We start from the raw sequence: 17330 nt of genomic DNA on the forward strand, positions 1-17330 counted from the left end.
CATTTTCTAACCTCCTCTAGCCATTCCCATTGACCTCTGACCTCTTCTAAACCACCAATGCAGCATACCTTCAGCACTACATCAGAATGCCAGAGTGGATTATATATTCGACTTTCCAAAGTGGGTCTTTAACCCAAAACTTTCTGACTCTGAGAGGTGAACTGAGCTATGATTAACACTAGACTCGATTTCCAGCATCCTACCGTAATGAGGCATCCCAAAAATACACTGGTGAAGCAGACGGGTCTTTACAACAATCAATGGTAGTCACCATGTCAATTATCATCAAAACCAGCTTTTGCGTTCTGGATTTATCAAATGAATTAAAATGCACCGGCTGCCTAGTGTGACTTATACTCATAGCCCTCCAGAATAAGCCCGGGCCTCTGGATTACTGGTTCAATTATATTGCCACTTCATCACCATCTCCCATAAACAAGTTAATACAAATATAGAAATTTAGGAAGGGATGTGCTGGGAGAAAGGAAATGAAATCTCTTTCACGTATAAGCCACTAAGATTAATCTAATTGGGAACAAAGAGTTTTAGCCCGGTCTGCAGGATGGTTCATGTGCCTGGAGGATAGATGAATGGTGAGTGTGGAAGCAGTGTTTCAGTGCTGGGAAATGATATGAGACATCTAGGAAATTGTCCAGAGTTGTTAACTTTGCTATTATGTGAAAAGCTTAAAGAAAAGTCTAGAGGCTTTGTGCAGACTATAGCTTTATTAATTATCTGTCAATTCATAAATACATTTATACTTGCTCAACAAAACATTCTATCAACATATTTTTGCATGCATCAGTATGAATAAGGGCTTAAAGCATTAGATGCAAGTAGTCAATTGCTTGGTATCTCTTCCACAGAAAGCTGGGAGAGGGTCAATGGGCTTGTTTGCGCTGTATATTTATGAATCTGGGACCATTACTCCATTAAAATTAAAACTAAAACTTATCAGAGGGAAGGTGACCATCTGAGGGAAGAAGTAAAAACAAGGCATATCAGGAAAATAAGACCCTGCATTTGATATTGCACTTCCAGCTCCCTGGTTTCAAATCACTTTCCAGCCAATTAAGTTTTTGTTCATAAGCACATGCCAGAAATGTGGAAGCCAATCTGCACATACCAAGCACCCAGAAATACTAATGCCATAAATGTCCGGAAAATATTAAAGGATATGTTAGCTTGTATATCGGGGAAACTCTGCATTTCCTAAAAGGTTCCCATGAGATTCTTTACATCCACCCAGAAGGGCAGATGGAGCCTTAGTCTTATATCTCATCCAAACAATGGCACCTCTGACAGTGCATCACTACCTCCATTCTGCGCTGGAAGTACCAGGTTGGGCTATGCATTCAAAGAGAAAAGTACTGCTCCTGACATTAAGAAAAATTCTGCACTTCTCTTGTACCATGTCCATCAATTTCTCCTCTTCCTCCTACAATATTATCCTTTTCTTCAAACTATAGCCATATGTTAGAACATAGTTCAATTGGTACATGGATTTTCTATTATCTCTCCCAGATGAAGGCCTGAACCGTGAATAGCTCAGTGACAAGCAATCATGTGGGCAAATGATACAGTCCAGTCCTGACCTGACCTTATGCAATACACGAATACCTTTCCAGTAGGTGAACACTGGATCTCTATCAGGTGACAAGTCTCTGATTGATTTTCTGCCTCTCCATAGTCCTTGGTTCCTGAAGACAGACGAAAGCATCTTGTGCTGAACAGCTAATTCATTTAAATGGGGACTTTCCTGGCTTGAGTCCATCACCAGGACTGTTACGGCACAGGCTATTATCTGAAATTAAACAAATCATCTTGCTGATCTTAATTTCAAGAATGTGTATTTACATAGCCCCTTTCACTAGCTCAAGATGTCCTAAATTGCTTTACTGTCAATTAATTTTGAAATGCAGCAGCCAATTTGAACACAGCAAAGTATCACAAACAGCAACTTGGTAAGAACCAGATGATGGGGTTGAAATTGGACATGGGGAGGAGATGGAATCACTATTCAAAAGAATCAGAGTTCTACTGAAGTTATTGGAATTAAAAATCAGACAGGGCTCATAAAATGCAACAGACACTTTCTTATTTGTATTGCATCTCCACTTGATTGTGTCCAGTTTTATTCACAATGTTTTAGATGAATCTTTTTTTCCTTTGATCTTTCATAGAAAGTGGATGTCACTGGCAAGGGCAGTGTTCACTGAGGGCTTGCTCAGTTACTTCAGAGGTCGGTTACGAGTCAAGTTGCTGTGGGTCTGCAGCCATGTGTAGAGCCAGACCGGGTAAAGAGGGCAGATTTTCTTCCTTGAAGAGCATTCATGAACCAGATGGAAGTTTACAAAAACTGATGTTAATTTCATGGTCACCATTACAATTCAATACAATACAACACAATTCAATACAGCACAGGAATACAGCCCACCAAGCATGCTCTGATTCTAATCCTTATTTAGGTGCGCTACTTATTGTCCATGCCTGTCTGTTTGCCTCCTGTTCGTGTATCTATCAAGGTATGCCTTAAACGTTGCTAATGTGCCTGCTTCCACTACCTCCACTAGCAGTGCGTTCCAGGTATCCATCACCTTAAACTTTCCCCCGCTCACCTTGAACCTGTGTCCTCTTGTAGTTGACCTTTCCACCCTGGGAAAATGCCTCTGACTATCTACCCTATCTATGCCTCTCATAATTTTATGAAGGTATTATATAGGCTGGCTTTCAATGCCAGATTCATAAATTGAATTAAATTGCCGTGTGGGATTTGAAACTATGTGCCTAAACCTCTGTATTACTAGTCCAGTGACATTACCACTATTCTACTGTCTCCCCTCGAAATGACTACAAGGCTATTTCCATTTATATTTTCCATGTTTCTCCGACGAGGAGGAATAAATTCCTGCTACTCACTCCATCACAACCAACCTCAAAGCGGTCTGATACAGCAGACAATTTTTCTGCAGTCATACCCCCTGCTGTTTACATTTCACAGGCGGATGTACAATTCAGCTGATTGCAGATAGATAGCAATTGTTAGGAAATCTTCTTCAAGGGCAACAAAAATAAGCAATTTGACGAGTTATCACCAAGACAAAAGGCAAAAGGAATTTGAAATGGTAGTATATTGGTGCAGGACATAAAACATATGAGCTCAGTGCAGCTGCAGAATTGATTCACTCAAGCACAGTCAGAAGGAGAGAAGGTTCCCTCACTCCTCTGCGAAAGAAAAACCGGCCCCATCACCTCCTACACACAGTGGGAAAATGTACTGATAACATTCTTGAAACAGGATCTCCTTCCTCAGTTCCTTCATGTATAACCAAAATGGGAAAGTAAGTGCCTAACCTTGGAATTGGGGATTCAAGGTCTCCCAAAGCATGCTTTTAATTTAAAAAAAATGATCTGAGGACAGCAGGTAAAAATGACCCTTTGGCTATCCAGTTTTGAACAGGTAGAAGGCTAGAGCCGACACTAAAACTAGACAGTCCAGTTTGAAATGGAAATCGCTTTTATGTAATACAATACACATGCATACACACCCATTAAAGCCTTTTCTCCTCCTCTTTAAGTAATTCAAACCGCATTCCACAAAGCAAATAATCACAGAGACCACCTTTCAAGTTGTGAAACCAAGGGATGGTCACACAGTGGTCAAAGTGTTGTCAGGGTGCCTGGCATTGCTTGATTTGTTGTTTCAGCAAGTGGAGTGGAAGACGCCTCCTACTCGTGCACCGCGACCAGCCAACAAGTTGTACTCTCGCACAGCTGCCTCTGTTTGAAGGACTTTCACCTCAACCCCCTTGTTCTTAAGATACTCTAGCGTTCTGGAGGGAACCTGCAAAGAAGTAAAACAAACGAGAGAGAGAAAATATCAGGGATGAAAAGCCAACAAATTGGTTGGCCACTGAATCTTGACCACTCTAGCGTTCAGATCTAGCATCAAGTGTCTTTAATGACTGAGCATCTGCTACTTTACCTGGCAGCATCTTTTAGCAAAAATATTTCTTCTGGTACCCATTCTGAACTTCATTTGTAACTGGTTATTTATATAGTTGTGGGCCCAAACATCCCTAATTACACTCAATTACATTGTCAACACCCCGAGACACTTTACAGGAGCATTATCACCAAATCACTTCTTGAGGTATTAAGACAGAAACATCAAAGAGGCAGGTGAAAGGAGTGTCTTAAAAGGAGTACCTAAGGAGTAGGAGCTGGAGTAGGGCATTTGAGCATGGCTGTTTGGGTTTAATCAAACATTCAACAAAATGACCTACTTCCTCAAATCCTCTTCCCTTTATTTCTTGGATGTCGGTTTTGCAGCCCAGGCCACCACTTATTGCCCATTGCCAGTTGTCCTTAAGAAGGTGATGGCGAACTGCTGCAATCCATTTGGTGTAGGTCCATCCACAGTCCTAGTGGGGACACAGTTCTAGGGCTTTGACCCAATGACACTGAAGGAACAGTGATATATTTCCAAGTCAGGATGGTGATTGACTTGGAGGGGAACTTGAGGTTCATAGCGTCTCATGTATCTGCTGCTCCTGTCTTTCTAGATGGTAATGGTCATGGATTTGGAATGTGATGTCTAAAGGGTCTTGGTAAATTTCTCCAATGCATCTTGTAGATGGTACTCACAGCTAGTATTGTGTGTCAGTACGTGGATGTTTGTGGATGTGATGCCAAATAAGCTTTGTCCTGGAAAGTGTCAAGTTTCTTGAGTGGACCTGCACTCATCCACGAAAGCGAGGAGTATTCCATCACATGCCTGACTTGAACCTTGTACATAATAGGCAGGTTTAGGGGAGTGAGGAGGTGAATTGTTCACTGTAAAATTCCCAGAATCTGATTGTGGAGGATTCATTGTTGGTAATGCCATTGAATGCTGAGAGGCAGAGCTTAGATTTTCTCTGGCTGGGAATGGCTATTGCCCGGCTCTTAAGTGGCACAAATGTACGTGCCATTGGTCAGCCCACGGTTGGAGATTGTCCAAGTCTTGGTGCATTTGGACATGGACTGTTTTGCTATCCAACAAGTCATAAATGATGCACTGAACATTATGCAGTCCAATCAGCAAAAATCCACACTTCGGACCTTACAATGGAGGGAAGGTCATTGGTGACGCAGTTGAAGATGTTACTGCCCTACGGCACTATCTGTAGAAATGTCCTGGAGCTGAAATCACTCAACTCCAACAAATGCATCTGCCTTCCTTTGCGAGACATGACTCAAACCAACAGAGGAGTTTCCCATGATTCCCATTGGCTGTAGTTTCACTAGGGCTCCTTGATACCACACTTGGTCAAATGGAGTCTTGTGACAAGGACAGTCACTCTCTCACACTCTTTTACAAATACATACATCCCCTACCACTCCCAGCTCAGAACTCAGCTCTTTTGTCCATGTTCGGTCCAACGCTGCATTGAGGTCAGGACTCAAAACTTGAGTATCAGTGAGCTGGTTATTGTTACATAAGTGCTGTTTGATAGCACTCTTGATGAACCCTTCCATCACATTACTGCCTTATCCAATTAATCCTTAATTACCAAACACTTATTGACCTCTGTCTTGAATATATTCAATGATAGAACTTTCACATCCTTCTGCAGCAGAAAATTCTGAAGATTCAGAACTCTTTAAAGAAATTTCTTGTCATCTCTGTTCTCAATGGCTGATTGGTTGACTCTCCCAACCCACTGTCATTAGGTGTCCAGTCTTAAGTTTTCTGGGATATTTTTGTTGAGATTCAGTACAATCTGTTCTCAACGAATGGGTAGCTCAGAGTCAGAATAATTGAGGTTGTTCAGCCCACTGAATCCATGCTGCACAATGGGATAGACTCTGATATATCCACTGCCAAATGGGCAACTCCACATTAAAGCTCATTTCCATCTCTGCTTACATACTTGAATAATTCAATCCATCTCAACATCAGGTATTATTGTGACGCACTCTCTCGTGTGAACTCGCCACAACTCAGCATGAGTTGTTTCAGAGAAGGAAATCAATAGTCAGGTTTGCTCTTGCAAAACCTATTGGAATATAGCTCCAACCTAGCATCTCCCTGCCATTATCTGTGAGCAAGTTAAGATACATTGTGCTGACTGGCAAGTTGACGACAAAGGCATCCCACCCAATTATTCAAGGTGCACACCAGTACATGCATCTTCTCACAAAAAGTGACTAGATTGGCAGCTGTCAGCAGTGTGAACACTGCCTAATCTTTTACTCCTTGGCTGTGAGGTTGTGTTGGCATCTGGAATCCATTCTGCGTCCTTTCTCTGGCAAAAACTGCCAGCTGGGTCTCCATGAGTAGCTTTCTTGCCTCCAAACTAGAAGGTTGTGGAGTCCCGCTTCAGGGACTTCACCATGAAATCGGTTAGACACATTCCAGTACAGCATGAAGGCAATGCTGCAATGATGGAGGTGCTATTTTTTCAGGTGAGAGATTAAACTGAAATCCTTCCTGTTTATCAAGTGGATTCTACAACACCATGAAGTGGTACAGGAGAGTTCTGCTTGATATCCTGGGCTAATCTTTATCTCTCAACCAAGATCTGACCATCAACACAATGGCTGTGGTAGGAGCTTGCTGTGATATGGCTGCCATGTTTCTGTTATTACAACAATAACTGCACTTGAAGAAGTACTTCCTTGCCAGTTGAGCTGAGTTGAGACATCCTCAATGTCATGAATGGTGCTATTCAAATGAAAGATCTCTCTTACTTTCTTTATACATACTGAACAATGCATTCACCAGCTGATTCTCCAGAACTGTAATTTCTAGGTCTAACAACAGCAGAATAGAATGAATGACCAATCATATTTGCAGATTACTCAGCTATCTTCTGTTGTTAATGGAAATGGAAAGAAAGACAATTTGCCAATGAAATCCACTTATGAAGCTGTAATATTTTATATTACTGTTAGGTATGTCAATTTATCATTGCTTAAGTCTCCATATTGTCTGTACCACATATTAAACAGAACAGGTATCACTGTCAGCATCCTTTTACAAATCTTAAATTAATGATCATCTCTCTACCTAACAGCCCAATAGGTATGACTCAGTGCAGCAGCATCTTTAGGCAGAGGAAACCCTAACTCCCCCTCCAACATTGCAGCACTCCTGCAGTACCGTTCTCTAACAGTGTAGCCCTCCTGTTATACTGCCTCTTCGACAGTGCAGTGCTCCCTCAGTAGTGACACTTGACAGTGCAGTCATAGTATAAAAGCCCATGGCGTTAGATATAGTGTATTGGCATGTATAGAGAATTGACTAATGGGTAGGAAACAGTGAGTGTGGACAACAGGTTCTTTTTTTCAGGTTGGCCACCTGTAACCAGTGGGAATCGACAGGGATCAGTGCTAGGACTGCAACTATTTAATATATATTGTAATGGCTTGGAGGAAGGAAGCAAATCTACTGTAGGCACTCTTGCAGAAGACACAAAAATGTGGAAAGGCAAGTTGCAAGAGAGATACAAACAGTTTGCAGAGAGATGTTGATAGATTAAATATGTGGGCTGAAAGTTGACAATTGGGAGTGTAATGTGGGAAAATGTGAAGTTGTCCATTTTGGAAGGGAGAACAAAAGAGTAGAATGTTAATTATGAAGCAAAACTGGAGAAAGCTGTAACACAAAGGGATGGTGGGAGAGTACTTGTACACAAAATACAGAAAGCTAGCACACAGGTGCAGTAGGTAATCAGAAAGGTTCATGAAATAAAAACCGAAAGGACTGCAGATGCTATAAACCAGAAACAAAAACAGAAATTGCTGGAAAAACTCAGCAGGTCTGGCAGCATCTATGGAAAGAAATCAGAGTTAATGTTTTGGGTTGAGTGACCCTTCCTCAGGTTAACGAAATGTTGGCCCTTATTTCAAGAAGTTGGAGTATAAAAGTAGCGAAGTCTTTGTGCAACTGCATCTAGAGTACTGAGCGGAGTTCTGGTCCTCTTATTTAAGGAAATATATCATTTCATTGAGGTAGCTCAGAGAAGGTTCACTAGGATGATACCCGGCATGGAGGGATTGTCTTATCAGTAAAGACTAAACAGGTTGGAAATCTACACACTGGAGTTTAGAAGAAGGAGAGGTCATCTCCTTGATATATATAGGGGCTTGACGGGTAAATACTGAGACGATGTTTCCCATAGGGGAGTCTAGGACTAGAGGTCATATCCTCAGAATAAAAAGGCGCCATTTTAAGACTGAGATGAGGAGGAATTTCTTCTCTCAGAGGGTTGAGAGTCTTTGGAACTCCTTGCCCTGGACAGCTGTGGAGGTAGAATCTTTGTAGATACTAAAGGCTGAGATAGACAAATTCTTGATCAGTCGGGGAGTCAAGTGTTACAGGGTAAAATGTAGAAAAATGAACATGAGGAATGTTGGATCGGCCATGATCCGACTGAATGTGGAGTCGGGTTGAGGGGCCGAATGCCCTGTTCGTGTTCCTATCTCTTATGGTTTTTATGATGGAGTGCTGTACTCAATCAATACTGAATTTCTGACAGCGTAGTGTGCACGTAGTATTGACCTTCCCACAGTGCAGCACTCCCTCAGTACTGAATCTGATAATGTAGTGCACTCTCAGTACTGACCCTCCAACAGTGCTTTTCAACCAGGGCTCCAGAACGTAAGATTTCTGCAAGCATCCCTAATTGATTCCACTCAAATGTTTTCATCAATCTGAAAACTTTAAAAACTTCTTTCATGTATAAGATGATGAGGCAGATAGAGTGGATACCCAGAGACTTTTTCCCAGGGAGGAAATGGCTATTATAAGGAGGCATAATTTTAAGGTGATTGGAGGAAGGCATAGGGGAGATGTCAGAGGTAGGTTCGTTACACAGAGTGGTGGGCATGTGGAATGCACTGCCAGCAGTGGTAGTGGAGTCAGATACTTTAGAGACAATTAAGTGACTCTTGGATAGGCACATGGATGATAGTATAAAGTAGGGTGTGCAGGGTAGTTTGATCTTCGTAGAATAATAGGTCAGCACAACATCATGGGCTGAAGGGCCTGTACTGTGCTGTACTGTTCTATACTCTATGTTCTTTCACGTTTTGGACAAACTTTGCATAAAAACCTGAAATTTACTAATTACAATAGTTTAGCAATGTCCAATACATACTAGCCTATTAAAATTATATGGCGTTTGACACTTTAGCTTAATTTAGTTTTTTTTTTAAATTTTGCAAACATATCTACAAACAATGAATTTGAAAATGGGAGTATTCCATCTGGCCTCTCTAGCCAGCTCCATGGCTGATTTGATTGTAGTCTCAACTCCACTTTCCCAACAACTGTCTGATAACCCTTGTAAGTCAAGAATCTATCTACTTCTGCTTTAAAGTATTCAATGACCCTGTTTCCACAACTCTCTGGAGAAATGAATAGTTAAGTTGCCAAAGTCCTCAACAGACACTCTTTCATTAGCGAGAGGCGAAGATAGTTTAATCTGAGGGTCACCACACCTTGGGTGAAGGGTACGACTGAGACAGCAGGGTCTACATGGTGACCTCAGCCTGTACAAGAATTGAACCCATAATGTTGACACTACTCTGCATTGCAAACCAGCTGTCCCGCCAACTGAGCTAACAGAGTTCCACACACTAACAGCTCTCCACGTGAAAGGATTCCTCTTTGTCACTGTCTTAAATGGAAGACCACTTATTTATAAACTCTGATCCTAATTCTGGTCTCTCCTACAAGAAGAAATATCCTTTCATCACCCACCCTGTCAAATCCCCACAGGCTTAGTAAGATCACCTCTTATTACTGATAACCTTTCTTCATAAGTTAACCCTGTCATCACAATCTAATTCATGTGGGATGTGGGCATCACTGGCAAGGCCAATATTTGTTGCCCATCCCGAATTGCCTTTGAACTGAGTGGCCTGCTTGGTTATTTTAGAAGGCATTTAAGAGCCAACATATTTGTGTGGATCTGGAGTCACGTGTAGGCTAGACCAGGTAACGTATGCAGATTTCCTTCCCTGAAGGACATCTGTGAACCGGATGGCTTTTTATGAAAATTGATGATAGTGTCATGGTCACATCACTGAGACTAGTTTTCAATTGCAGATTTATGAATTATATTTAAATTCGACCATCTGCAATGATGGAATCTACAGAAGACTACAAATATACATAGAACATTCAAAATAGGAATAAAAGACAACTATTTGGCCCCTTGAGCCTGTTCCACCTTCAATAAGATCATGGCTGATCTGTTTGTGTTTACATTCTCATCTATAAATTTGATAAGCTGGAATTCCCTTACTTAACAGGGAATCTACCTCTGCCTTAAAAAAATTCTTTTCATATAAAAATGTAAACTAAATAAAATATATGAACATGTCATCCTGTAGTACCATTAATTGCTTGGTACTGCTTCCCTTGTAATGTACAACTATCCTTGGAATTTTTTTTGTATTTTCTATAGTGAAGATAGCAGAGTTATTGGGGACAGGCAGGTGAGCCGAATGAAGTTTACATCAGATCAGCCATGATATTAAAGACTAGCAGGACTGGCTCGAGGGCCGAATGGCCTACTTTTGCTCCTAATTTGTACGACCGTATGAATGGGGCTGTGGGATCTGGGTTCTTTTACTAAGCCTGTACTCAGGATTCAGAGCACAGGCATCATCATTTACTCCACTTCTCTAGCTTCCATCCTAAACATATTAAAAGAAGCTATCCCCTATAGATAAGCCCTACACGTACACAGGATCTGCTCAGATCGGGCGGAATGCAATGGACACCTAAAGGTTTTGAAGGAGACCCTCATAAGAAAGGATACGATGCTCAACTCATCAATGGCCAATTTCAACGTGCCACAGCGAAAAACCACAACGAACCCCTCAGAAGACAGAGGGTACGACCGATAGAGTACCCTTCATTGTCCAGTACTTCTCCGGAGTGGAGAAACTACGCAATGCTCTTTGCAGTCTTCAACATGTCATCGATGACGATGAGCATCTCGCCAAGACCTTCCCCATGCCTTCACTTTTCACCTTCAAACAACCACCAAACCTTAAACAGACTATTGTTTGCAGCAAACAACCCAGCCTTCAGGACAACATCGACCACAACACTATACAACTCTGCCACGACAACCTCTGCAAGAGATGTTAGATCATTGACATGGACACTACCATCACATGTACACGGCCGATACTTATGTTACTCGGCCAATGTTGTCTAACTCATACGCTACAGGCAAGGATGCCTGAGGCATGGTATATTGGTGAAACCATGCAGACGCTATGGCAATGGATGAATGGACAATGCGCAACAATCACCAGACAAGAACGTTCCCTTCAGCGGTCAATGACATTCAGCCTCCGATCTGCGAGTAAGTGTCCTCCAAGGCAGACTTCGAGATACACAACAATGCAGAGTCGCCCAGCAGAGACCGACAGCCAAGTTCTGTACCCATGAAGATGGCCTCAACCGTGTTCTTAGGTTCAGGTTGTGTTACAGGTGACCCTACCATACTGTTTTGTATCTGTAAAACCTTCCTTACTGTCCTGTTTTGACAGCATCACCTTGATGAATTGTTATAATCTCTCTACCTTAATTAGTTTGTAGTTTCGAATTACTCATTACTTTGGTTAGGCCCTCAGCATGCAGCTCGTATATGTATCATGTTATTCCAGTCATTTAGTTTGTCTTCAACATCACCTTATTTTTAACTTTGTGTAATTATCTCTCTGCCTCACTTAATTGGATTATAGGTCATCCCTTTGCTGGTGATTTGGCTGTTGACACTTTACTCATTGACTAACACTCTTGGTCACCTGCAAAGACTTATCATCTAACACTTCACTCACACCAGTTATATGATCTTTTGATCTCTTTGCCTATGAACTCTGGGTCTGTATGCTCTGCTCTCTCACTGCACCTGACGAAGGGGCTCCGAAAGCTTGTGAGATTTCAAATAAACCATTGGACTATAACCTGGTGTCACGTGACTTCTGAAAGCCTGGGTTGAAGACATTTTCCTGACATCAAGTGGCTAATACTGACATCACCTGGCTGGCTCTTTCAATTGCAATCTCTGTCACTCTTGCATCACTACTCTCTCCAGCACTTGATAGGGCAGAACAGTCAGAGGTACAGAATGCAAGACAGCTGGGACTTGTTAGATGCTGAGCTTTAGTTCTAAGCTGGGACAATCCATCTTGCTCAATTTTATTGGATGTTATCCTATCATCTTTTACTTCCAAAACCTCTAATTTTATTAACAATGTAAGTTGATCCTCTAGCTCGCCATCACTGAAATAGGAGTATGAGACAGAGGAGGTGAAGTAGGGAATTTGACACATTGAATGGTGCAGCAGATACAATTTGATCATGGCCAATCTGATTATTCTCAACTCCACTTTCCTATCTTATCCCTATTGTCCTTGGTTTCCTTACTGATCATAGATCTTAGAATCCCTACAGTGTGGAAACAGGCCCTTCGGCCCAAAAAGTCTACACTGACCCTCAGAGCATCCCACCCAGACCCATCCCCCTATAACCCAGCTAATCTAGGCATCCCTGAACACCATGGGCAATTTAGCATGGCCAATCCACCTAGCTTGCACATCTGTGGGAGGAAACCGGAGCACCTGGAGGAAACCCACGCAGACACGGGGAGAACGTGCAAACTCCACACAGACAGTCACCCGAGGGCGGAATCGAACCCAGGTTCCTGGTGCTGTGAGGAAATAGTGTTAACCACTGAGCCACTGTGCCGCTCACTGATTTAAAAGCTAAGGACTGAAGTGACGTGTTTCCCAGGTTCTGATATTTTGTTATCTTAAATCGGTGCAAAAGTGAACATTCTGTTCGGAGATTTCTTTCCCTTCTTTATAACAGTAGAGATTAGAAATCAGGAGTGTGAGGCAATATTCCTCACTTGTCTGGATGACTGTAGCTACAACACCACTCAAGAAGCTTGAAATCATCCAGTACAAAGCTGCCTGCTCGATTGACACTACATCCACAAACATCCATGCCCTGCACTACCAACGCGCAGTAGCAGCAATGTGTACCATCTATAAGATGCACTGCAGAAATCCAAAGATCCTTTGACAGAATCTTCCAAACTGACAACCACTTTTCAGCCAGTGACATCCACATACTATGAACAAATAAAACAAAATCCTTTGAGAATATCCTATTGGCTTACTTGGTTGTCCACTATGGAACTAAGCTATACAGGCCAGACGAGAAATGCCACTAAAGGTTTACTAAAATGTACAATCGTTTTTCATACAGATGGAGGTCAGGTCTTCCTTTCAGGCAGTTCTTCAGGATTAAGGTTGACTTCCCTCCACTCGGATTCCATGGCTGTTAAATACAATGCTTAATCTGCAGATTCTGGCACGTGGAGTCAGTGGTGCTTGAAGGTTCAAGTAGATTGGTCATTTTGGAGGTTGGTGCACTCCCTTCGATGCCTCAACTCAGTCTCTGCATGTTCCTGACAAAGTCTCTCAACATGTTTGGTGTCTTTCCAAACAAACCTTTGCCACTAGGTCTGTCACAAGCTAGGGCCTTCTAATGTGTCAGTGGGTACGTTTGCCCTTTTCATGGTTGCTTTAAAGACATTCCTACGGCATTTGTGCCATCCGGCCAGGTATCTCCTGCAGTGACAAGTTCAGAATAGAGCAGTTACTTCAGTAATTTATATCATAGAAATTAAAGAATCCCTACAGCTTTGAAACAGGGCATTCAGCTCTTCAAGTCCACACCGACTTTCTGAACAGCACCCCACCTAGACTCAGTCCCCTACACTATCCCTGTAACCCTGCATTTCCCAAGAATGACCCATCGAGCCTGCACATCCCTTGACACTATGGGCAATTTAGCATGGCCAATCCAGTTAATCTGCACATCTTTGCACTGTGGGAGGAAACCGAAGCACCTGGAGGAAACCAGCAGACACAGGGAGAATGTACAAACTCCATGCAGACAATCACCCGAAGGTGGAATTAAACCCAGGTCCCTGGCACTGTGAAACAGCAGTGCTAACCACTGAGCCACACTGCTAGACAAAATTTAGTGTCCATTGTCATTGGTTGCTTCTCAGTTTGAGGATGACATTTACTTGATGCATGAATTTCCACTGTGGGTCTTCATGTGACTGATCAGGACAATTACACACCTGCAGATCTTTGCACAAATGGGGCAGGAGATCCAACAAGTTAGTGAGATCCAGAGTGCATGATTTCCTTCCTTTTCCTTCTCAGCTCATCCTTGTTATTCAGGCATTTGGACTCAAAGCAGAATAAGATTTGTTGGATATGGTGGCATAATTCTTTTGAAGGCTCTTCTGGAAATTCTTGAGGGCCATATTTTGATTTTCAGGGGCTACCTTTTGGTATGGGCTTATTCATCTGCCATGTAGCTACCACTGACATATGAGGACCTTGACACCAAACTAAAAAGTGGAATCTCAAAGGTAATAATTTGTGGATTAAATTTGTTGTTTGGTAGTAGAGAACTTCAGAATTGCCAACAGAAAAAGATAGTTTGCAGAAGCTTTTCATCTTGCACTGATCAGGTCAATTTGCAAACATACTAATAAATAAGAAAACTAACAATTACACAGAGAGGAGCGCTCACTGGTAGGCAAGTGGTTGAGATGTCAGCATGGAGAATGCAGCAGTTAATGATGATTGACTGTTAACTACTGAACTTTAAGTTTTAAACCACACAGGTTGGCCTTGATTGGTCAGTGGACTGTCATGAGAAGCAGAAAATGACTGCCATCTATTTCGTTGAGCGAAATAGGCACAGTGCACACACATTGTGTCTGTTTGCAAAGAAGAGGGCTCTGTGTATTAATACAAACAAAAAGAACATATCCCATTATAAACACCAAAGAAGTTGCACTTGAAACAACTCCACAGAGGCCAGTATCCCATCACCAAGTCACCCTTTATTTACACATGAAGACTTCCTGACTTTAGTACTGCCTCTTCTGAGTCAGCTACCAGTTTTCTTTATGTTAGCCAGGGCTCCCTGATTGGGGCTGTTAATTTGGTCCAATCAGGGAACTCATATTGTAAGATGTCCAGCTGGCTGACCTCATTACAAACACTACATCCCTCCCCCTCTGAATCCGAGGACTTAGGTCGGTCCTTTCTTTTGGAGAGCCTCTTGGGCATTTTTGGGTCAGGTTCCTCTAACTCGACATCCGATACAGGTGGCGTGTAACGCACAGGAGCTCGCCTCTTGCGCAAGGAGCACTTTGGTAGAAATTCACTTTTTTCTTCCAATGGCAAAGGCGTCGAGGCAGCTACATCTGTCAGGTCCATCTCTAATTCAAAGGACTTGTTAATGCTCGATGGAGAAGGTGAACCCATGGAGAGGGCAGCCTTTCCGACTGTTCTGAGTTTGCTTCTGCAACAATTGCAGATTTGCGGCTTTCATATGGTCCATGTGCTTGTTCAGGGCACTGCACCTACCTAACTTTATACATGAGACAACAAGGTGTAGAGCTGGATGAACACAGCAGGCCAAGCAGCATCATAGGAGCAGGAAGGCTGACGTTTTGGGCCTAGACCCTTCTTCAGAAATGGGGGAGGGGAAGGGGGTTCTGAAATAAACAGGGAGAGAGGGGGAGGCGGATAGAAGACGGACAGAGGAGAGGATAGGTGGAGAGGAAACAGACAGGTCAAAGAGGCGGGGATGGAGCCAGTAAAGGTGAGTGTAGGTGGGGAGGTAGGGAGGAGATAGGTCAGTCCAGGGAGGACGGACAGGTCAAGGGGGTGGGATGAGGTTAGTAGGTAGGAGATGGGGGTGCGGCTTGAGGTGGGAGGAGGGGATAGGTGGGAGGAAGAACAGGTTAGGGAGGCGGGGACGAGCTGGGCTGGTTTTGGGATGCGGTAGGGGGAGGGAAGATTTTGAAGCTTGTGAAATCCACATTGATACCATTGGGCTGCAGGGTTCCCAAGCGGAATATGAGTTGCTGTTCCTGCAACCTTCGGGTGGCATCGTAGTGGCACTGCAGGAGGCCCAGGATGGACATGTCATCTGAGGAACGGGAGGGGGAGTTGAAATGGTTCACGACTGGGAGGTGCAGTTGTTTATTGCGAACCGAGCGTAGGTGTTCTGCAAAGCGGTCCCCACAAGCCTCCACTTGTTTTCCCCGATGTAGAGGAGGCCACAATGGGTACAGCGGATGCAGTATACCACATTAGCAGATGTGCAGGTGAACATCTGCTTGATGTGGAAAGTCTTCTTGGGGCCTGGGATGGGGGTGAGGGAGGAGGTGTGGGGGCGAGGGAGGAGGCGTGGGGGCAGGTGTAGCACTTCCTGCGGTTGCAGGGAAAAGGGCCGGGTGTGGTGGGGCTGGAGGGGAGTGTGGAGCGGACAAGGGAGTCATGGAGAGAGTGGTCCCTCCGGAAAGCAGATAAGGGTGGGGAGGGAAAAATGTCTTTGGTGTGGGGTCGGACTGCAGATGGCGGAAGTGTCGGAGGATGATGCGTTGGATCCGGAGGTTGGTAGGGTGGTACGTAAGGAAGAGGGGGATTCTGTTTTGGTTGTTATTGCGGGGAGGTGGTGTGAGGGATGAGTTGCGGAAAATGCGGGAGACACGGTCGAGGGCGTTCTTGACCACTGAGAGGGTGAAGTTGCGGTCCTTGAAAAACGAGGACATTTGAGATGTGCGGGAGTGGAATGCCTCATCCTGGGAGCAGATGCAGCGGAGGCGAAGGAATTGGGAATAGGGCTTGGCATTTTTGCAGGAAGGTGGGTGGGAGGAGGTGTATTCTAGATAGCTGTGGGAGTCGGTGGGCTTGAAATGAAACTAGAATACACCTCCTCCCACCCAGCTTCCTGCACCTTCCTCCCACCAAGCCACACCCCCATCTCCTACCTACTAACCTCATTCCGCCCCCTTGACCTGTCCGTCCTCCCTGGACTGACCTAACTCCTCCCTACCTCCCCACCTACACTCACCTTTACTGGCTCCATCCCCGCCTCTTTGACCTGTCTGTTTCCTCTCCACCTATCTTCTCCTCTATCCATCTTCTATCCGCCTCCCCCTCTCTCTCTATTTATTTCAGAATCCCCTTCCCCTCCCCCATTTCTGAAGAAGGGTCTAGGCCTGAAACGTCAGCCTTCCTGCTCCTATGATGCTGCTTGGCCTGCTGTGTTCATCCAGCTCTGCACCTTGTTGTCTCAGATTCTCCAGCATCTGCAGTTCCTACTATCTCTGAACTTTATACATCACTGGATGTGACCTCGCATCAACCATACCTCTTCCTGTGCAGGGACATTTCCATGATTCTTGTACTAAACTTTGTCCCTTGCATCA

At 43.7% G+C, this 17330-nt stretch overlaps 1 protein-coding gene across 4 annotated transcripts in view; it reads right to left on the bottom strand.

The window, feature by feature from the left end:
* Positions 1-715: 715 nt before the first annotated feature.
* The window catches only part of aamdc (adipogenesis associated, Mth938 domain containing), a 52119-nt gene continuing 35504 nt past the window's right edge, over positions 716-17330 (bottom strand). Inside the window, exons 4-5 of one of the 4 annotated variants that reach the window (XR_007262248.1) lie at positions 3549-3844; positions 716-2319 (exon numbers count right to left, since the gene is read on the bottom strand). Coding sequence is in view for 1 of the 4 variants with exons in the window: in XM_048597770.1 (XP_048453727.1) it covers positions 3704-3844 (141 nt within the window). In the remaining 3 variants the exon portion in view is untranslated. Of the gene's footprint in view, positions 2320-3547; positions 3845-17330 lie in introns of those variants that run through there. The other 3 variants (XR_007262249.1, XM_048597770.1, XR_007262250.1) reach the window with 3 other exon arrangements.

Source organism: Rhincodon typus, chromosome 6 (genome assembly GCF_021869965.1).
Source record: "Rhincodon typus isolate 14 chromosome 6, sRhiTyp1.1, whole genome shotgun sequence".
NCBI classification, from domain to species: Eukaryota; Metazoa; Chordata; class Chondrichthyes; order Orectolobiformes; family Rhincodontidae; genus Rhincodon; species Rhincodon typus.